At 43.8% G+C, this 23,380-nt stretch overlaps 1 protein-coding gene across 1 annotated transcript in view; it reads right to left on the reverse strand.

Annotated features, from left to right (window-relative positions):
- LOC144892974 (ATP-dependent 6-phosphofructokinase, platelet type-like) overlaps nucleotides 1-23,380 on the reverse strand; it is a 119,123-nt gene that overhangs the window by 30,848 nt on the left and 64,895 nt on the right. The window contains 4 exon segments of the mRNA XM_078782063.1: nucleotides 949-1,010; nucleotides 2,422-2,586; nucleotides 8,072-8,224; nucleotides 14,930-15,017. Coding sequence (XP_078638189.1) covers nucleotides 949-1,010; nucleotides 2,422-2,586; nucleotides 8,072-8,224; nucleotides 14,930-15,017 — 468 coding nt within the window.

Below are 23,380 nucleotides of genomic sequence, written 5' to 3' on the forward strand. Positions count from 1 at the left end.
CCAAAGCCAGTCGCCGACTGGGCATCCTCCGTCGTGCGAAGTCCTTCCTCGGCACACCTGAGCTCCTCACCACATACAAGGCTTTCATCCGCAGCTCAATGGAATACTGTTCTCCCCTATGGGCCGGTGCTCCTGCCTCACACCTAGCTTGGCTTCACGCTGTTGAAACCAAAGCTTTCAGAATTATTGGAATCTCCCGCGATGAAGCTATCTCTGAGGGCCTTTCACTCACTCACCGCAGGCAGGTAGGTGGTCTTTCTGTCTTCTACCGACTCCTCTCCGGCCTTGCACCCCCAGCTCTCTCTGTGCTCTGTCCCCCAAATATTCCTACAGGTCGCACAAGATCTGCCAGCAACCCTCTGATGGTTAAACTGCCGAAATCTCGGCTCTCCGCTCACCTTCACTCTTTCATTCCTCTTTTCTCCCGCCTCTGGAACAAACTCCCTCACTCCCTTCAATCCCACTCCTCCCTCCACGTCTTTAAAACAGCTGTTCACCACCATCTCTTATCTTCCCCCATCCAAAACCTTGATCTTTTCTACCCCCGCTAATTCACCCCAGATCCACCTTGTTTGAAATTCCAACTTCTTTCCTGGAAGTCCTGGCAGTGTCCATATGTTTTATACCTCTCCCACTGCCCCCTTCCCACGCCCCCCCCCCCCCCCCCAAAGCCCTCGCCCTCTCTCAGATCTCTCGATGTCTCCATGTCTCTTGGTCCCTGCTCTCAAATGTTGTGTTTGTGTCCTTCCCCCTCTCTCCCCATCTTGTCTACCGCTCCCTATGTTATATGTTTTATGTGTCGGTTTGTCTTTCTGTGTGATTAATGTTCGCTCTTTCACGAGCCTCGATATTGTATACAAACAAAAAAAAAAAAAAAAAAAAAAAAAAAAAAAAATGAAATCCTTGTTGGAACACTAATGTGATGAGGCAGGACTACAGGGCCCTTACCTGAGAACAAGGCCACGCTGTATTCCAGTCTTCATCTTACCAGACATATGTTCCACATTTGCCTGGACAAAGAAATGCCATACAAAAAAACACTTTATATTAGGAACTTAAAATGACCGCAATGAGAACTCAAGTAGCATATCGTTACATTTGTGGGGGTAGAGGATGAAATACCATAGTATAGGTAGGATTGTATAGTATTAGCATGGAGCATGGATGCAGAGGAGACATCTCAATGTATTAAGTAGGGAAACTGGAGCTTAAGGTTGTTTATTATATGTGTGTGTCTTCACACATGTATATGTGTGTATGTGCATATATACATATATGTATATACATATATACATACATACACATATGTATATATACATATATGAGTATATGTGTCTTCACACAGGGGGTGGAGCGGTGTTATCTAGGTAGGGGTTAAGTTAGTTTTCCCCCAGTTTGTGATTGCCTCCTGTGGCTTTTCCCTACGTTCTTACAATTGCCACAAGGCCGGCTATAAAAACTCATGTCTTTAACACCAACAACAAGAATAACCGTTCCCTGAAAGCCAGGCAGTACAGATAGGCAAGTAAGCCACGCCTTAATGACGCTCACGCCAAGCAAAGCGGCAGGCCATGCGCTGAAGTTCGTCATTGGTCGAGCACGACCATGGGGTGATTCGAGAGAGCTCGGCCGTTGGTCGGCGTGATGTCAGAGAGCAGGGAAGGTTCAAGCAGGGAGAAGAAGTCTCGCTCTCTCGGTTTGGCTTTCGTCTCAGGCTCTCGGCTGCGGCTGACAGGTGTGCGTGTGTGAGGCAAACTTTTTGAAGCTTTGTGAACTTTTTGATCGTGAGGAAGGGGTGTTGTTGGACTGTGGTGCTTTTCGGCAGAGCAGAGCGCCGTGTCTCGCTTGGCGGTGGAAGTGAGGAAGGGCCGTTTTACTGCTTGCTTCACGCCTGGGCGTTTTCGGCACCATTTTTCGGTGCGTTTCCCGTGTGCTACGCGGGCTGCAGCGACCATCGGGCTACCCGGCGCATTTTGGACCAGAGGTGAGTATCAGCCAACTCGACAAAACAATTTATTTTATTTTCATTATCATTCCCCTTGTCTGTTTTTGTGTCTGAGGTGAGACGTCTCACCGTAGGAAATATTAGATTCAGCTCTGCATTTATTTTATTCAACCCGTGTGCTCTGTCCAGGTATGCACCCCACCCGCCGCCTTCTGTCCCGTGCTCCACAAAAAGTACCACCATTATTCAGAGTTCGCCTCGGAATTAAAGACCGTCCGGCTATTCGTCCAAGGCTGGTGTTCATCAGCTACGGACTTGACAATATGTTTTCATGATAACCCAACTCCTCCCATTTCCCAAAGTATAACTGTCTTTGAGGGTATAATGGAAGTTACAAAAAAGTATGACACAAAACAATGCACATTTTGTTCAGATGATTGGCACAAGCTCTCTGCGATTCATGACAATATACATACCTGTAAATCATGTATGGTGAAAGGATCCTCAAATATATATGCAGCATCTGCACCAGCTGCCATCGCACCCATGGTTGCCAGGTAGCCACAGTATCCGCCCATGGTCTCGATGATGAAAACACGACGTTTCGTTCCGCTCGCTGACTGTTTTATGCGGTCACATGTCTGCAAATTTAATCGAGAGGTAATAGAAAGTGACGAAATAGAATACTGGAAACTTTTCCAAAGAGAATACCGCAAACTTCACCTTCATTGATTCACACCTTGATTCAAGATATGTCTGTTATGTAATCATTCATCTCAATCATCCATTCAACATTAGTCAATAGTTAAAATAATTCACCAAATGTCCGTCCGTCCATCTGTCTGTCCGTTTGAAGGTACAGTAAAAACTGCTGAACCGATCGTAAAGATATTTTGGGTGGATAATCCTGGGATCTCCAGGATTAAAATAGGCTATTTAGTTTTCCCAATTTCAGCTCTAGTCTCCAGCATTCTCAGGTTTGGACTCCCGCATAACATTCGCGTTCGCATGACGTTCATTATTAACGCACAGGTTGTAAACCTGGTGCGTTATAGCGTTTGCCTGGGAATTTCGGGCGCTCAAAAGTGAAGCTAGTTTCTGTCACCCATTTCTGTCGCTCATTTCTGTCGCTCAGATGTGTAAACATGACGTCATCAAATCTATATTTATAGGATAGGTTATAGGAGATATATATGTTATAGGATAGGAATATAGGACCCAAATGACCCAGAGGACCCAAATGACCCAGAGGACCCAAATGACCCAGAGGACCCAAATGACCCAGAGGACCCAAATGACCCAGAGGACCCAAATGACCCAAATGACCCAGAGGACCCAAATGACCCAAATGACCCAGAGGACCCAAATGACCCAGAGGACCCAAATGACCCAAATGACCCAGAGGACCCAAATGACCCAGAGGACCCAAATGACCCAGAGGACCCAAATGACCCAGAGGACCCAAATGACCCAGAGGACCCAAATGACCCAGAGGACCCAAATGACCCAAATGACCCAGAGGACCCAAATGACCCAGAGGACCCAAATGACCCAGAGGACCCAAATGACCCAGAGGACCCAAATGACCCAGAGGACCCAAATGACCCAGAGGACCCAAATGACCCAGAGGACCCAAATGACCCAGAGGACCCAAATGACCCAGAGGACCCAAATGACCCAGAGGACCCAAATGACCCAGAGGACCCAAATGACCCAGAGGACCCAAATGACCCAGAGGACCCAAATGACCCAGAGGACCCAAATGACCCAGAGGACCCAAATGACCCAAATGACCCAGAGGACCCAAATGACCCAGAGGACCCAAATGACCCAGAGGACCCAAATGACCCAGAGGACCCAGAGGACCCAAATGACCCAGAGGACCCAAATGACCCAGAGGACCCAAATGACCCAGAGGACCCAAATGACCCAGAGGACCCAAATGACCCAGAGGACCCAAATGACCCAGAGGACCCAAATGACCCAGAGGACCCAAATGACCCAGAGGACCCAGAGGACCCAAATGACCCAGAGGACCCAAATGACCCAAATGACCCAGAGGACCCAATAGACCCAGAGGACCCAAATGACCCAGAGGACCCAATAGACCCAGAGGACCCAAATGACCCAGAGGACCCAAATGACCCAGAGGACCCAAATGACCCAGAGGACCCAAATGACCCAGAGGACCCAAATGACCCAGAGGACCCAAATGACCCAGAGGACCCAAATGACCCAGAGGACCCAAATGACCCAGAGGACCCAAATGACCCAGAGGACCCAAATGACCCAGAGGACCCAAATGACCCAGAGGACCCAAATGACCCAGAGGACCCAAATGACCCAGAGGACCCAAATGACCCAGAGGACCCAAATGACCCAGAGGACCCAAATGACCCAGAGGACCCAAATGACCCAGAGGACCCAAATGACCCAGAGGACCCAAATGACCCAGAGGACCCAAATGACCCAGAGGACCCAGAGGACCCAGAGGACCCAAATGACCCAGAGGACCCAAATGACCCAGAGGACCCAGAGGACCCAGAGGACCCAAATGACCCAGAGGACCCAAATGACCCAGAGGACCCAAATGACCCAGAGGACCCAAATGACCCAGAGGACCCAAATGACCCAGAGGACCCAAATGACCCAGAGGACCCAAATGACCCAAATGACCCAGAGGACCCAAATGACCCAGAGGACCCAAATGACCCAGAGGACCCAAATGACCCAAATGACCCAGAGGACCCAAATGACCCAGAGGACCCAAATGACCCAGAGGACCCAAATGACCCAGAGGACCCAAATGACCCAGAGGACCCAAATGACCCAGAGGACCCAAATGACCCAGAGGACCCAAATGACCCAGAGGACCCAAATTCTATGTATGTTTCTATGATGATGTATGTTTTGGTGAAAGTACATAATGTGAATACTAGTAGCAATTTTACAAAAACCATGGCATAATTTCAAATCTTGACCCGAGATGATAATTATGCTACATCATAATTTCCATGTGCCAACCTGGGCGGAATCCAAGTGGATTCACTTGACTTGTTGTCATTGTGACGACGCACAAACGGCTGCACCCGGGAAAGCAACATGTCTCCATCAATCGCTAACAGATCGCTGTCTCCATCGATCTTGCCAAGGCCGTAACAGCTATAGGCTCAAAATCCTTTTAACTGTTAATTTGGTACAGTTACACATCGGGAGTACATACGACATAGCGATTGTGAACATGATTATCGATCACGATTCACGATCATAGTGTATCGATCACGATTTGAAACACGTTGGAATAATATTTACTGATATGAACAGTGATGTGGCTTTTATTGAAATTATGAAGATACTGTTTAGATTTTGATGATTTGCGTGTGATATGATTCAACGGATGTTTATATGAATCGTTTAAAATAAAATAAAACCTTCAATTTCTGATATTTTGCCATCACCATATGCAGATTCGCCCTGGTCCCACGATCGATGTTTCTATACGTGAACATACCCGTTTGTTTGCGAACGGGTACGTTTTTCATGGAAGTCCTTCACGAACTTGCTGTCCATGTCTGACGTGTGACTGAAGGTGCTACAGGAATGTGGAATTTATTGGTTTCATGCTTTAGCATTTGCCGTATCTGCATTGCCTGTTTGCTTCCGGCCTCCCACCCGTGCGTAGCACGGGTATCTCTCTCGTAGTAAAAATATAGGAAACAGGACAGCAATTTGTTACCATTTATACAAGGGTATAGGCTCATGAAGGATATAAACTAGAAAGGGCAGTAGGTTTACAAACGACCAAAGGTGATGGGGGAAGGACAAACACGGAGGAAAAACACAAAAACCAGAAACAATGCCATGGGGAAAGATTCAAACTGTGGAAGAGAACGTGTACACTCGTGGCCAAAAAATTGGCATCCTTGCACTTTTTTTAAAATTAAAAAAAAAAAAAAAAACACCTTTAGAGGCCATTTTTCCACGCAAAGCGGGGGTTGGCCTTTTTCGGGAACCGTGGTTGTTGTTGTTTTTCGGTCCCCTTTTTGAAGCAATGTTTTACGGCCGGATGCCCTTCCTGACGCCAACCCTTTTTGCCGCCTTTAACGACAAACAGGGAATTACCAGTGAACTGGTACTCAATTAGCCGACCTCGGAAGGATGACAGGCTGAGTCAACCCCCCTGGTGTTAATTCAGCGATCGACCGGGATTCGAACCCAGGATCCAAGGATCCTAAGCCGGCACCCGAGCCGCTAGCCCAACACCAGGGTTTTAGAATAATGCACCATATTTCTTCCAGAAAATTGTTGAAATAAAAAAGTCTTTTGATATCCACATATGTATTTCTTTTGTTTGCAGTGGAACAAAACAAACAAAAAAAAGCTGAAAAAATTATGAAATCTTAGCTTATACCACACAGAACTCCTAAAATGGACCGTACAATATTATTGGCATATTTTAGAAGTTGTTAGAAATAATTAGATTTCAAGCAGGTGATTCTCCTTTACTTTGGAATTGAACTCATTAATGATGAGTTGCAGGTGCCTGCAATATAATAAAAAAACACTCACTCAACCAGTTTGAAAAGAGAAAAGGAGTCATTCTGCTGTTTTGTGTCACTGGGTATACCACAATGAGCATGGAGAAAAGAAAGAAAACCAGAGAATTGTCTGAGCAGGTCAGATACAAGATTGTAGCCAATCATGGACAATCTCAAGGGCACAAGTCCATCTCCAGAGACCTTGATGTTCCTGTGTCCACTGTGCACAATGTTATCAGGAAGTTTAAGACCCATGGCACTAGCCAACCTCCCTGGACATGGCCGCAAGAGAAAACTTGATCGAAGATTGCAACGAAGGATTAATTCAAATGGTGGAGAAAGCACCTCGATCAACTGCCAAACAGATTCAAGCTGACCTTCAGACACAGGTACGACAGTTTCAACTCGCATCATCCGTCGCCAACTCAATGAAAGGGGGTTTTATGTTAGGAGACACAGGAGAACCCCACTGCTGAGACAGCCGACTGGAGTTTGCCAAAACACGCCTGAACAATCCAAAATCCTTCTGGGAGAATGTCCTGTGGACAGATGAGACCAAATACGAGCTTTTTGGTAAAGCACATCATCTCTATGTTTACAGAAAACAAAATGAAGCCTTCAAATAAAAGAACAGGTTCCCTACAGTTAAATATGGAGTAAGTTCAGTAACGTTTTGGGGTTGCTGTGCTGCCTCTGGTATGGGGTACCTTGAATGTGTGCAAGGCATCATGAAATCAGGAGATTACCAAGGCATTTTGGAGCACAATGTTGAACCCAGTGTCAGTCTGCTGGGTCTCTGTCGAAGGTCATAGGTCTTGCAGCAGGACAATGACCCCAAACACACTTCAAAAAGCACCCATGAATGACAGAACGGACACTTATTTTTGGTTAATGTTCTGAAATCAATCATACATTTAAAAAATAAATCAAGAAACCTATGTTGGCCGAGGATATTTTAATTTATGAAAATCAGCATCAGGACTATGACTGGAGAAAGCAAATTTTTCAACAGACCATGGGGATGGATGTACCTAATTGCCAAACACGTCTGCACCTTTGACGTTCTCTAACCGCCAAAGCGACATCCACCTTTACCAACATATGGACAGAAGAGCATAGAAGAGCTGAAGAGGAACAGGGAAAAGTTTGACATCACAAGGTCCAGTAATGATTGGTTGCCATTTGGGGAGATATGTGTTGGAAAAAGAAACAGACTGAGTAAGTCTAGTCAATTCATAGAATTACTTAGCTGCTCAATCATGCACTCAAGTACAATATATGAAGAAACACCAAGTCAGCTGACATGGTGGCAATTAGTCTCCACAAATTAGGAAGAGCGAATGGGTGTGAGCAGAGAGTAGAGTGTGAATGTTTACATAGAATGACTCATTGAAGATGTGGAGGTGGTGAAGGGAGAGGATAGGACCACACAGAGAAACAATACATTGTTATGGAGAGACACATGGAGTCAAATGTAGCCCATAGCATACCACCACCAGTGATACCACCACCAGTGTGAGAATCATGCCTACCAGAGAAGAGAAGACAATACAACCAGGCAACTCCATTTGTACTGAAGGAAACTTACCTCTACAATGGCGTTAAGGCCTGTGTCCGTACCCACACTAAAGTCACTGCCTGGAACGTTGTTGCTGATGGTTGAGGGCACCATGCATATTGGCACGCAAAGCTCTTCATATTTACCTCTCGCCTTCAGAAGCAGCAGAGCCCCTTCATATGCCTGGATAGATCAGCAATACGGTGTGAGCAGAAAAGGGATGATTTGGGATCGAATAGGAAATGGGCGCAAGGGTGTAGAGGCGTATGTGCTGGTTTGCAAAACACGTTTGGAAACAAATATGAATGGAAATGCAGTGATGTTGTTCTATCCAAAAGAGGAGTTCAACTGCCATGGCTCAAAGTGCCACTGGAATTATTAACTTATCTCAGGAGTAATGATGCAAATTAACAAATTGCAAAATATATAAAATAAATTCCAAAATCTTGCATACAGTAAACAGGTAAATTAAAAAGCAGTAAACAGGTAAATGAAAGGAACAAAATGCTGAGTTGTTGGAATGGAATTAAACTATGTTGTTTGGTTTCTTGAAAAACAACCCGAAAACATAATGCCTCCGGTGACTTGGTCGTTGGAGGCATAAAAAAATTATAATTAATAAAAAGAGTAGCTTAAGCATCAAATGATAATAAAAAATAAAGTTGTTGAAATGTAATTAAAGTTTAGGGTTTCAAACATAGTTAACTTTACCAACATACCGTTATAGGTGAACACAGAACGATTGTAAATTTTGCTACTCTTGTTCATACAACACCTTTAATACCACATCCAATTCTCCATCTTAGCATCTCCATAAATTTAAGCCACAAAGAAAAAAAAGAAAAAAACAATATCAGACCCTCAAAAATAGAATGGCAAAAGAAGCACAGAAAACAGCAGAAAGATGAGATGAAAATGCGGATGACAAAAATAAACCAAAGACACTATTTCATCGTTTGCTTACCTGCATGTCTTGAGCACAGTTAATTGCTTCAACTACTGTGAATGTGGTTGAATTTACAGGTACTTACCTGTTCATTCGCACGAGCAAGCCAAAATGCTTGTAAAGAAACAGGCAAATCCTAAAATTATTTTTTCAGATTATTAAAAAGCCAGACCCATAATCACATAATGGTGTCCGATCCTAAATATAATCATTTACCTGTCGTATGTCCAGGAAGTCGATTTTTCCAGATAAAAAAAAAATTGTAAAATTTAGCTTCCATTTTTAATACTTATGTGAATTTTACTCATCGAAACACAATCCACTTTTATTATTTGACAACCATTCAACCAAATTATTTTATTATTATCAACGATTAATTTATTAATTATTATAGTATAATTATCATGTTCTATAATACTATAATAATAAATGAATTATTATAGTATAATTATTATAAGCAAATTATTAATTATTATCAACAAATTAAATTATTTTATTCAACCCCATTTTATTACTTGACACTGAAATTCTGCAATGGCCCATAAGACTGTGATGCATATGATAGATCATTTATAATACCTGTTCAGTGGTTGGAAGAGAGGAGGAATCCTATGAGAACCGTTGGCATGATTGCAGTTGGTAAATTACAATAAACGTTCCCAGAGAAAGGCAGCTTGAGTACATTGCTGTACCTTGATAACAACACACAAGGGGCCTGGAGAAACTGAACTCACACAATATTTGTGCAAAAAACTATGCTTTTTTCTGCAATAAAATTCCATTTCTTCCTGGTCACCACATTGCATATATTTTTCTTTTCAATTGCTTTTCTTCTAATTGTTTTTCTTCGACAACTTTGCAGGGATTGGGATGTTTAGGTTTTTGCAGATAGGCCAATGGATTACTCCACACAGGCTGTCGTTACTCCACACATGCAGGCAATCCGAGTTGTTCCTCATTGCACCCGGTTCAACTCTATGAGGCCGCCACCTCCTTCAAAATCTGGACAGGTATGGTCTTGGGATGCAATGACAGAGGTATGAAACTCCAAACAAAACCAGGTAGATAAACAGCAGTGGTTGCATGGGAGATGGCTCGCTATGGTAGAGATATGGTAGCACTTAATAAACTTGGCTTGAAGGCAAACAGCGATGCGAGAGACTGGTCAATTATGTTTTTGTAGTCTGCCCAATACACAGAACAACAAAACATTCAGACTTGTCTTTCAACTGTAAAATAGGTTTGTGCTACAAGAATGTCTTTGTATATGAAGGGGAGCTTTAAACAGTGCAACTGACGACATGGGTTTGGACCTCAAGGTCAGGCAATGAATCCCATTATCAAATGAACATACAAGTTGCATTTTTTTTCAGTGGTACATTATCCTCTCAACCCCATCCATTCTTCATGATGTTCACCAAATCCTTTAATTATTCACACAATGCACACACACTCTTTCTCCAAATTCTTGAAACAATTAAAGAGGGGAGGGCCTGGGGCGGAGAAAAACATACCAGTATATGACCTAATCTTGACCAAAATTCCTGGAATGTCGGGAGCTAGAACATCTTGTTTAATATTTTTTGTGAATTGACTGCCAAGCAATAGAATGGTGAAATCAACAGAGCGTTGACCATTCATCGGAGCAAATACCCTAGTTTTCCTCTAATGAAATGTTAATACCTGAAATGTCAACTTCTCCTCGCTTCCCACCACACTTTGATCAATGTTCTGTTGATTCCAGTTATTAGTCCCCTAACGGTGTACACCAGAGGGGACTATAGGTTTGCACGCCGTCCCTCCATCAGTCAGTCTGTCAGTCTGTCAGTCTGTCAGTCTGTCAGTCTGTCACGCAAAGAACAGTTTTCCAGACTTTTTTTCGAAACGCTTAACGCTAATGATTTCAAACTTGGCACATGGTTTTCTCATGATAAGTTACAGATCGAGTTCGAACTTCACGACGTTTCGTTCATTTTTGACATAGTTATGGCACTTTGAACTTTGGGAATTCTGATAATTCTGATGATCCTTAACTCAGTGCCATTTTAAGTTTTAATTTCCTTTAAAAACCAATTTCTCTGCAATAATAGGACCGATTGAGATCAAATTTTCACCATAGGAGGGTCTCGGTCTGTAGAATATTTTAATGGTAATTATGACGTCACAGGTCACGTGGTTTGGCCGCCATATTGTTTTTCGTGAAAACATGAAAACCCCTTTTTCTCCAACGGCTGAACAGATCGAGGCCAAACTTTGCAGGCAGAATCGCATACCCATGACAAACAAAAAAGTCAGCGAGCATGACGTCATGCATCACATGGTTTGAGTTATGACGTTTTTAAGCATGAACCTTTAAAACTGAGCTCCTCCCTCATTTTTGATCCAATCAAGGGGAAACTTCACACATCTGTTCAGCATGTCAGTCTACTAAAATGTCCTTTTGGAATTTGCGATAGGGCACGTGGTTTGGCAGATATCGTTCATTAAACGAAAGTATTTTAAAAAATGGATATCTCTTGTTTATTCTCGAGTTCTCCTCAAGCCGCACTGCGCGTCCTCAGCCTCGTCTCGCGAACGTCAACAGCGCGACACAGTGCACGCTTTCCGGAGGGGCGGAGCCAAGCCGAGCAACATATACATATATATACACATCGATCATTGATCGTGAACCGGAAAATATAATAAATTACTGATGGTTTCAGAGTTATGACGTTTTTAAGCATGAACCTTTAGAACCGAGCCCCTCCCTCATTTTTGATCCAATCGAGAGGAAACTTCACAAATCTATTCAGCATGTCAGTCTACTAAAATGTCCTTTTGGAATTTGCGATGGGGCACGTGGTTTGGCAGATATCGTTAATTAAACGGAAATATTTAAAAAATGGATATCTCTTGAATCGCTAGACCGTGAGTTGGTAATAATTTATATAATTCACACAGTGAAATACGTGCAGGCCGCTCCACAGAGCGACCTTGAGGGCTTATCAACGAGGCGAGGCGTGACACACGTGTCTCAGCATACCTCAGATCAAGTTTGAAAACCAGCATCAACCGTGCATTAATTTGCATATTCGATCTTTTTGACAAAGTTATGGCACTTTGAACTTTGGTAGGGGACATGTATTGCAGCGCAATACTCAGAATGCTTGTTGTTATAGCTGTCTGCCAACACAGAATGACACTAGCCTTTATGATTAAGACTAGTATTGCATTCCGGCAAGCAATAACGTATGCATCTCTCACGTGGGTGATGATGTTGAGAGACGTATCAGCTCCAATGCTGAAATCGCTTCCAGGGACATTGTTGGATACTGTAGCAGGAACCACAACGACCGGTATACAGAACTCTTCAAAACTGTCCCAAGCCTCCACTAGGTCCAGCCCACTAAGAAATGCCTTCCCATGGTTCAATGGATAAAAGTGGAATGAAGGCAATGGTGGCAAAGTGTTGTGAAACAAAGTATAATGGGGCAAAATAAATCCCCCAAAAGGCCAATGTAAGAATTGATGGAAATTAAAAGAAAAAAGGTTCCCAATATAAAATGATAAAAATAAGCTCAAGTAATTAAAAATGAAAATAAAGGATAAATTATTCAAAGGATGGTGTTGATTTACCAGTGTACAGCAAATGAAGATGATGACAATGAAGCATGTAAATGGGTGTGGTATCACATCAGACAGAAGGAAAGAAGAGAACAAAAGACCAGACAAAGCAATAAGTCACAGAAAATGTGCAATTCAATAATTTTTGCAATTTGAAGAAGTAACCAAAAACTTCTGAATAAAAATAGATGATTATGCCATTGGCTACAAGATAATACATGCAAATATCAAAATAGAAACAATTGTTGGCACAAAAAAACAGGCAAAAAGAATTTAAAACAAGATAAAAAGATATAAAAAAGACCAAGATAAAAAGACAAAGACAAAAATATATAAAAAAGACCAAGATAAAAACGACAAAGATAAAAATATTTTAAAAAAGACCAAGATAAAAACGACAAAGATAAAAATATATAAAAAAAGACCAAGATAAAAAGAAAAAGATAAAAAGATATAAAAAAGACCAAGATAAAAACGACAAAGATAAAAATATATAAAAAAAGACCAAGATAAAGAGACAAAGATAAAAAGAAGACCAAGATAAAAACGACAAAGATAAAAAGATTTAAAAAGACCAAGATAGAGAGACAAAGATAAAAAGATATAAAGAAGACCACGATAAAAAGACAAAGATACGAAGTAAAATAAAATGAAAGAATTAATAATGGACTGACATGTAATACTTCTGCATCCTTGAGCCAAATACCTTCACGATATGACATTGTGAAATTGCACCAAAATTGAAGGGCCTCAACATTTCATATCTGCACGTGTAAAAACCATATAATAGTGCTAGCCATCTAAACCGGTCACAGGCAGGCATCGTTCATCGCTCCAAGTCTTTCTTTGAAAAATCAAAAGTACACAGCCTATAAGGCCTATGGCTGTAGCACAATGGTGTACTGCTCTCCTATATGAGCTGGTGTCCCAGCTTCTCATCTGTCTCTCCTGGATTTTGTGGGATTTAAATTTTTCAATAATATTGAAATCTCCTGCGACAAGGCTGAAGCACAAGGCTGGTTTCTTTCACATTGCTGGTAGTCAGTAGCATATGTGCTTTTTACCGCCTCTCTTCCAGTCTAGCCCCATCTGCTCTTTCAATGCTCAGATGCTCCCCAGCTCCCCAAGAACATGCACATTCTTCCAGTAACTCCCTACTTTAGTTAAGCTCCAAAAAATCGAGGCTTTCCGAAGAAAAGAACAACGTGGGCAATTTGTGGAACCGCTTTCCTGAGACTTTTCAATCGAGGGCATAACAAAAAAAAAAGGTGCACCACAATCTCATGTCATCCCTACTCATGATCTTTTATATCCTCATTAACCCTCCCTAAGTCAACCATTTTACTTAGTGGTTACTATGTTTCCTTCCTTCCCTATCCCCTATTTTCCTGTTTCTTAATGCCCTTTTTTTGTTATGTTCACTGGATGAGCTTATTGATCTTATTGAGCTTATTGTGCAATTATTTTCATAGAAGTATTGTGTTATATATATAGGTAAGCCTCAGCTTGGAGATGAATCAGCAAGTAGAAAGGTTGTTCATGATATAGCTTGATTATGCAAACTTAATCCTACAAGCGAAGAACCCGCCGTTGAGAATAGGTCAATTCCCACAGGATTGGCATATTTTAGCAGGACTGGTAATACGCACTTCTATCACGAGTGGTGCTATGACATACATATGTACAAAGATATAGTTGTCATCGTCCTTCCCCAGCCCCTCCATGAATTCCTGGAACTATTAATTTTATTTACTGCCTAAAACCTTCCTGTGCACAGCCTGAGTACAACCAACAGTTTTCAACTCATTCTGTGCAGCGGCTCAATAATGCAAAGAAGTCCAACAAACCTACAAACAGATGCTTTTCAACAGTAAAAGTTTAAATGGTTGGTTAAGCCAGCTGTCTTGCACGACAGCAATTGCTCGTAAACTTTAGAATTTGAGTCTTCTTTTTTGAAATAAAGAGCAAGCTATTGCTTTGATATGCTGGCCAAATTTCACATTATTTCCCTGATTCTCTCCACCAAGCTGGCTTATCTAATCTTATTCTAATATTCTAAATTCTGGCTAAACTGTCCCAAATTGTTCCAAAAGAGAAAGTATCATCTGAATAGCAAGTGGCAAACAGCGTCGATCTCAATCCTATGAATCGCAAAACAATGTGGCAACTACCTAGACCTACTCCCAATAAGTAAAATAAGTAAATAAATAAGCAAATAAACAAAAACAAGAACAAAAATATCAATAACAATTGAGCATCCAAAATTAGAAGTATTATGACGACAACGCGTCTTATAGGTTAACAAATCTATGTCTGTGCAAAATTAATTCAAAACAAACCTCAAATCCACCGATGATCAGCAAGGCATTCACATTGTGTGCCCGAATCTGTTCAGCAATAGCGTCCAATGATTTACTCGGAAGAGTTCTGCATAAAAAAAACAAGCATAACAAGCATGGTTGTCAATTTCTGAAACAATAGGTTGCAAGTCTGATAATATTGCATTTCCACTAAGTCAGTGATATTTATGTGCACCTCAGAATTTTATGATGCTAAATTTGCCCTGAACGTCAAAGACTGGGCAGGCATGCTGGCCCAGTTAAGTAGCATGAAATGCATACCATACGGTAATACAAGAAAACGTTTTTCCCCCCATCAGACCGACGTGAAAAGGACAATCAATTATCCAATCTTGTATTTACTCACCTTGGTCTCTTCTGTGACAAGTTAATTTCAGGAACGCAATGACATGTTTACTTTATGTATATTTATTACATATGCACGCACAGGCACATACGTACAATGCACGATCATTTTTTTTCCACAAATATGTTCCTCACAAATCGAATGCTTTATTGAACAGTAACGGGTATTCCTTAAGCATTATATTAACCTTTAAAGGATGTAAACGATACTAACTTTACAACACTTGAAACTTATTATCCTCTGCAAATTACAAAATAGTTGTTTACATAAGGTAATAATCCATGGGCCAGACCAGATACTGGTACCACTTGAGGTGGCAACATCTAAATGGTGACAAATTCATTTGGTAGAGTCAATATAAGAACAATCATGTGTGATCGCAACTCCAAATGAGCAGCTGTCATGTTGTGTTTTTGCAAAATATAGCATTATAACGTACATTGTATAGCATTATATGTAAATCATGGTACGTGAGTTGGTATATACTCGTATTCAAGGTGATCTTCAGTGGAAATATGACCATAAAACACAAATGGAAAGCTGATAGACAATAACTTTTAATATAAAAGTGCAACCAATTTTTGGAGAAAATCATATATATATTTTTCATATTCATATTTTTACTTTGGAAACTAGAATGTCACTTGCAGGTATAGTATGCTTTCAAGTACTTTTGGCTTCTTTAAACGTTTTCAGTCATTTCATTCTACAATCCTTATCTGTGAGGCATGAAATATGTTCAGGCCACCACAATGTACTTCATTACTCGGGGTTTCTGTGTATGCATGCTGAGTTCCATATTATAAAGAAAATAATTTAAAAAGTTCCAAAAAATTCAACTGCGGGCTATAATCGTGTGCGAGTAATATGGTACAGTAACAGGAGGCCAAGTGACTGTAAATTAATTATATATCAGAGGCAGTTTTTTTTTTTCAAGGTTAATTGTAATCTATATATAATGGAGCAAGTGTTTGTATGTATGTATGCATGTATGTATGTATGTATGTATGTATGTATGTATTGTAATGGATTTGGGAAACCGTGCACTTTGTGTAATCGATTGTAAATATACCCCCTTGTAAATAATGTAATGATTCTTTGTAAATACCTCCATTCATGTAAAGATCAAAGGTCGTCCTTTAGTTAGTCCATCGCACACATGTAGAAAACCATATGACCTTCTCAATAGATATATCATTATTTTGTGTTTCAGTTTAACGCTGTGTCTCCACTAGTTGACCTTGCGCTGCACCAAATGAAATAAGATAGATTCCCCCCTTTTCAATTGCCCAAAGCCTCCATTTCCAACTGCATTCGCCGCCATTCACCATGTGCTCCAGCTCGGAGAAGAAGGGCGTGGCCCGCCCATCGTCATCAAAGGGTGGAGCCCTTACGACCAACCAAGAATGAGTGGGTTTGGCTTGAGAGGGTGGAGAGAGAACGATCGAGCAGTTTCGCGAACGTTCCAGGGTGTGGTGCTATATAACCCGTTGCGCGGAGCCCCCACCTCAGTTCTGAGGGAGGTGCGCTGAACCAAAGTTGAGAGAGTTCTGAGGAGTCCTTCTGTGGAGAGGTGAGCTGGCAGTTCTGCGGAGAGAGAACGCATGAGGCGGAGGACGTACGAGGCCTGAGGGAGACGCTGCTTGGAACAGCCCCTGCGCGTGAAGCTCTGACGCGCTGCTGCGAGCGAACCTGCGCGTGAACCAGATTGCGGAGGAGTCGGCGGCCGTTCGCCTCCAGCCTGCCATCCTGAACGGACTCTTCTCTCCCTTCCCATACCATCCCTGCCATACTATCCATTCGTGTACGTGAGTTTGTCTTGTCCTTGGGGTATAAGTTAAGCCTGTGTAAGTATAAGCTGCCCTGTGTCTCCCATCTTCCACTGTAAATTACCTTCGTTTCCTTCTTTTCTTTGGTTGTGTAAATAGTAATTAATAAATACCTGTTCTTCCTACCTTTGTCTTCTTCATTCTCATCTGATCGTCTTTGTCTTTTACCAATTGATATACGTGGCACGATTTGGCCAACGCTCAGGATCGGGTGAGTCTTTGCTAACGGCTCGAACTTCGGGTTGCTAAAACCGCTCGGCAAATACCATCTTGTCCGGGGTTCGAGCGGTACTTGTCTCCCTGTTCTGCGGAGGGACTGATAAAGGTATTCGGGATAAACCCTGGACCAATAACCCTGATCCGTCCCCCCCCCCTCCCCCCCGCAGAGGAGCGTTACAGGTGCCAGGAACGGAGACGGCCAGCTTAACAAGACGAGGGGATTAAACCCCCCTCGGTAAGGGGAGTGCCGTCGTCCGATTCCGTAACAATTGGTGTCAGGAGTGGGATTCGGACCCGAAGTGCGCTTAACACACTCGAAATTACGAGCGGACGAAATTGTAATAACATCTAAATTTAAGTCGTGCCATGGATGATCAAGGCGACCGGATGCCGGTAGGGGAGTTAGAGGAGGGTTTTGAGTCGACCCAGGACCCCAGGGAGGCAGTGGGAATAATAGAGGAGGAAGGCAATACGCATTGGGTAGCGGAGAGTTCAGGCGCACAAAATGGCGGCGGCTCGCACGTGGCCGCGGTAGCCGCGCCCGCTGCAGAAATAGGGGGAATTGATGTGCGGGACCTCATGGCGCACATTAAGGCAGCCATACTAATGGGGCATATAGGATTGGAAAACAGAATGGGGGAGCGTTTAGAAAACCAAATCGGGGGATTGAGAGACGGGTTAAGTAATATGGAAAATCAAATTGAGGAAATGGGAAATGATTGGAAAACCAAATTAGCGAGGCTAGGAAGCAAATTGGAGGGCATAAATGAGAGGAAGGTTGACCGCGGGTTGAGCGAAGAGGTCGCGGGGGTACGCGACGGGGTAAAGCGGGTTGAGAAGCGCCGGTTGAGCGAGTTGGAGCAAAGCGCGGGTAACTGGACCGGGATAGAAATCGCGACCCGGGGTGTGGGGAAGCCGGCGACCGCTGAGGAGGAAAAGGGAATTTTAATAAAGCCAGCGGTTGTCGAGGTGAACAAAGAAAAAGTAGTTGGAGTTGAAATTGAAAAGACGACGGAGGTAGCCCAGGAATTGAAGGAAGTGATGGATAATGTACAAAGTCTCGGTTCACATCCTGATGCCATACTTGCTAATCCTTATAAAGATTTGCAGGTGCACGTGGAGAGGAGGATCCCAAAGATGAGACGGGCTGTGTATGGTGCGAAAAGGTTTTTCGGAAAAGTCTTTTCGCGCGCTTGGGATCCCAGCGTACCGCGGGCATTTGTGGAAGGTCCGTTGGGCGCTGTGTGAGAGAAAATGGCACGCGTGAGAGGATAAAGTGTGCGTCAAAGAGTGAGTGTGTTACGAAGTGTGGGAGTGATACCGGGTGCGAGAGCGAATGCACGTCGGAGGGTCTGTGTGAAACAGAGTGTACGGAGTGTGACACGGAGAGTGAGTTGGTGGTGGAGCGGGTGCGAGGATGCACGCTTGGGATGGACGGCGAGAGTGTGCGAGAACGCACGCCTGAGTTGGATGTGGCGCGTGTGCGGGAGAGCCCATTGAAGCGCGTGAGTGGGTGGATGCAAGAGTGCACCCCCATGAGTGGTACGGAGTACGTACCGAGGGAGAGTGCGCAAGACGGTGCGTGAGGAGGTGTGTTAAGGAAGTGTGCGAATGGCGAGTGTGCGCAAGAGGGGGCGCGAGAGGTGTGGTGTGTAACAGGGAGTGCGGTGGTAGAATGGACGGAGTGTGTGGAATGTACAGGCGGCGTTAGAACGCCGGGGTTGAAGAGTGTGAAAGGGGTCGCGTATGCGTGCGAGCCTGAAAGTGAAGCATCGACGTGGACCGGAGCAGCGGTTAGACCAACGGTTAGCCGACGTGAGCCCCCGGTCCATGCCGGGCTGTGGGTATTGCGGGAGCCGGCGGGGATCGGTGCTGCGTCGCTTCTCTTCGGAGCGTCATGCCCGATTCGGGCCTGGCCCCACCCCGCACGGTTGAGTTCGGGCCTTGCCGGACAAGGCGACCGGTCGAGGGAAGGTCGGGACGGCGCCCCCTTGTGGTTGCGGCGTTCCAGCCGGGTGAGATTGAGCCATCGGGCCGGAGACCGAAAACCTCCGCGCCGAGACGGTGCGTGGAATCTCGGCCCGAGTAAACCTCCTCCCCTGAACCGAATTCCGGACAGACTCAACCTGCAGGCGACAAAACCACCCGAATTCGTTGCTCGGCTTTGCGAAGCCGAGCTTTGAAAATGTCATGACGTACTGAGAGGCTCAGATATAGCGGACTGTGATGATGATAGTGTTTTGGATTCGAAATTGGGAATAGGGAATATGATTGGCAAATATGATTGGCAAAATTGATGGGCAAGAATGATTGGCAGTGATTGGCAAATTTTGATTTGCAGAAAATTGGATTGGCAAAATTGATAATGAGAGATGCCCGATGTGGTGGGATGTCAACTCTGCCATCCCGCACATCCGCCCGGGCACATGAGCACGAGTTATGGGGTTTTGGCAGTGTAAGTTCGCCGAGGGAGGGTTTGGATAATGTATAGGGACCTAGAGATGACCATAGGTAACTGTAGGGTTAAGTAGCGACATTGTACAGGTAGTCGGGGACGTACAGAGGTTAGAATGGTTGTTAATGACGTGGTATGTGCTTAGTTTAAAGGGAAGACGGGAAGCACCAAGTTAGAAGGAAACCAGGTAGATCAGATGATGCCGTGTGTGTGTGTTGAAAGTGTATTCAGCAGTGTATTGTGAAAAGTGTGAGGTGATTGTGCATTGTATTGAATGAATGAAGAAGCCTGGGAGGAAGGAGGGTGCAGGAAGCACCAGGTGTGTGGGCACAGGTGTGCAAATCCAGGTGAGAATGGTTGAGTGGAATAGCTGGTATGGAATACATGGAGTATGGAATGGATGGTGTGGAGTGAGTATGGTGGAAACTGTGGAGTGGAGTGGTTGGTGCGAAGGGAGTGTATGGGGAGGATGGACCCCTATCACGAATGCCCGGGGAGGGTAGTTTAAGAGTTAGGTAGAGGGTATAGGTAAATTGTGGTTGGATATTGGCATCTGTGGTGCGTGTGGAAGAATGGTGTTTGGATGGGTGCATTAGTGACGTGGAAATGGCTGGGCGTGTGGCCTGTTAGAGGGATGGTTGGTTGGGCGCTCCGCCACTGGTAGTGTCGGTCAGGTGAGGCCGCAGGTAGGCTCTGGGAGCCAGTTATAGTTCAATGGGGCCCGAGGATCCAGAGGAAGGACCCGGGTAGCCCAGTGCCAGAGAGGGCACCGAGGGGGTAAGCGCCAGGGAGGGCCTTTCCCAGGTAGGTTAGCGAGGAACAGGTAAGCTCGGGAGACAACTTCAGTGGTGGAGGCGCACAGGTAAGTAGACCTGTTAGGGGAGCCACACGACCCAGTCCCGAAATTGTGCAAAGGCACAGGGAGTTGAACCGGGGGAGTGAGACCCCATATTGATGAGCACCACAGTTTGGTCAATGGGAATTGGTTTTTAGAACCACATAGAGTAAGATAGCCAATGAATTGGCAGGGAAAGACCCCGGGTAGTGTAAAGTGTGTTAATGTCATTTAGGAAGTAGTTAGGATTGAAATCTCCTCGCACCATCTGCATCCACTCACCTGAGGTGACGACAGAACTCCACAGCATGCCATCTGTTGTTGTTTTATTTTTGTGCAAATGTTTTGGATTGTGAGACGCATCATGACGTGGGTGAGACATTGTGCTTGATGTTCCATCTCTTCCTCCTTAAGAGGGATTGATGATGAATTGGTGATGGCAAATTTAGACATTGGGATTGGGACAAATTTGGCATCAGGAGATATGGGGAAGACGTGACGCTAGAGACGAATTGTAAATTGTTTTGTAAATATGGGGTAAGGGCAAGGGCAGAGCAGGTGATGGGGGGTAGCGTACGTTAGAAACGAGCTTTCTCACTTTGCTCTCCGTGCGCACCTCGCCCTGCATTACCTTGATTGATTTGTACCCTTGTGACCTTACCCCTCGCTAACGCTGCCACTTTGTCTTCCTTCCCCACCCATGGACCGTGCTCTCTGGGCACTGAGGGGGAGCGTGCGGGAGTCCGCCATTGTGCCGTTCAGCTCCAGCCTGCCATCCTGAACGGACTCTTCTCTCCCTTCCCATACCAACCCTGCCATACTATCCATTCGTGTACGTGAGTTTGTCTTGTCCTTGGGGTATAAGTTAAGCCTGTGTAAGTATAAGCTGCCCTGTGTCTCCTATCTTCCACTGTAAATTACCTTAGTTTCCTTCTTTTCTTTGGTTGTGTAAATAGTAATTAATAAATACCTGTTCTTCCTACCTTTGTCTTCTTCATTCTCATCCGATCGTCTGTCTTTTACCAATTGATATACGTGGCACGATTTGGCCAACGCTCAGGATCGGGTGAGTCTTTGCTAACGGCTCGAACTTCGGGTTGCTAAAACCGCTCGGCAAATACCATCTTGTCCGGGGCTCGAGCGGTACTTGTCTCCCTGTTCTGCGGAGGGACTGATAAAGGTGTAGTGCAGGCCCATATGTCATAACAATATTGTTTGTGTTTTTTGTTTGTTAAAATTGATTTAGCAATGGATTCTGCTTCAGAATATTATAGAGATGTAAAAAAAATAGGGTTCCATTTTTTCTTTTACGTCTAATAGGTAGTAATTCGAAGAAATCCAAGATGGCCGCCATAAAATTTGGAAAATACACTTTTGTGCATATCTTTGTATCTAGATATCATATAAACATGAATAATATGTCCTTTTATATGTTTTCAGACCCAAGGAAGCCATTTCTGCCATTGTTTTTACAGAAAAATGCAAGGAAAATAAAATAGTGGACATATACCAGCCAAAGTGGGGTCGGCCGGCATGAAATCGGTTAATTAAGTTTCCACCATCTAGTTAAGGTCTGGTTTTGACTGTGTTGACGAAATGTGAATCTGAATAGTAGTATCTATCTTTGCAGGACCGATGACAGTTCAAGAGTGTCTAGAAAATTACACCTACCTTCAAGATGAGTGACTCACCACCCAGGAAGATTGAGAAGTCAGTAGATTTCGGACTTTGTTTTGTATGCCAAATGGCCATAGGGCAAACAGACTATACAACCTTTGTAACGAAACCAAAACTCTCCTCTGTCGAGAAACTGATGGCAGGTGCTGAGGAACAGTACACGTATGGTGAAACAAAGTTTGCATCATTGAATAGACGTTTGCAATATTCCTCTGCTGAAGAATTGCTCGCAAAAGGTCTCCGCTACCATAAAGCTTGTTACAAAGATGTTACCAATAAGATGCACATTGATCGAGCAAAGGCTAGGTTTGAGAAAGGAACAACATCAGGCAGTGCCGCAGAAATCCGACTGAAAAAGAGAGGACGACCAAGTTCTAGTGATCTAGGGGAAAGCACGTCAACATCCAGAAGGTGTTCCCGAGAACAGACATTTGACGTTCTCAGATGTGTCATATGCCAGGAAGACAGAGGAAGTGAACTACACAATGTGTCAACAAAGAACATGGGACTCCAGATCAGAAACATTGGCCAAGAAACAAGTAATGACAATCTGAAAGTGAGACTGAACAGTGTCATAAGTTCGCCTGACCCATTGCAAGCAATGGCTGAGGACATGAAATATCATTTACCATGTGTAGTTAAGGCCAAACGTGCTATAGTTAAGACGGAAAAACAAACAGAAACAACCAATGTTAACTTTGGTCAGGTGTTATCAGACCTTGAACTCATTGAAATTGTTGAAACTGCGTTGAATGATACTACTGAAAATGCTGTGCTGAATATGAATGAAATTCATGTAACCTATGTCAATTTACTTAAGGAGCACGACTTTCCGGTCTCAGACAACCATAGTTATAAGCCATACCTGAAACAATTGATCCTAGACAACATTGCCGATGTTCATTTCAGCCGGCCCTCAAACAAAACAAAGCCAGAGCAGATTCTTTCCACAAAGCTCAAAGACCACATGATATCAAGCACAATTACAGCAGACAGCATCAAAGACGATTTTAAAGTACTTTTGCGAGCTGCGAAAATATTGAGGAAAGACATCGCATCTTCCCCAGCA

Source organism: Myxine glutinosa, chromosome 7 (assembly GCF_964187855.1).
Source record: "Myxine glutinosa chromosome 7, kmMyxGlut1.1, whole genome shotgun sequence".
Taxonomy (NCBI): Eukaryota; Metazoa; Chordata; class Myxini; order Myxiniformes; family Myxinidae; genus Myxine; species Myxine glutinosa.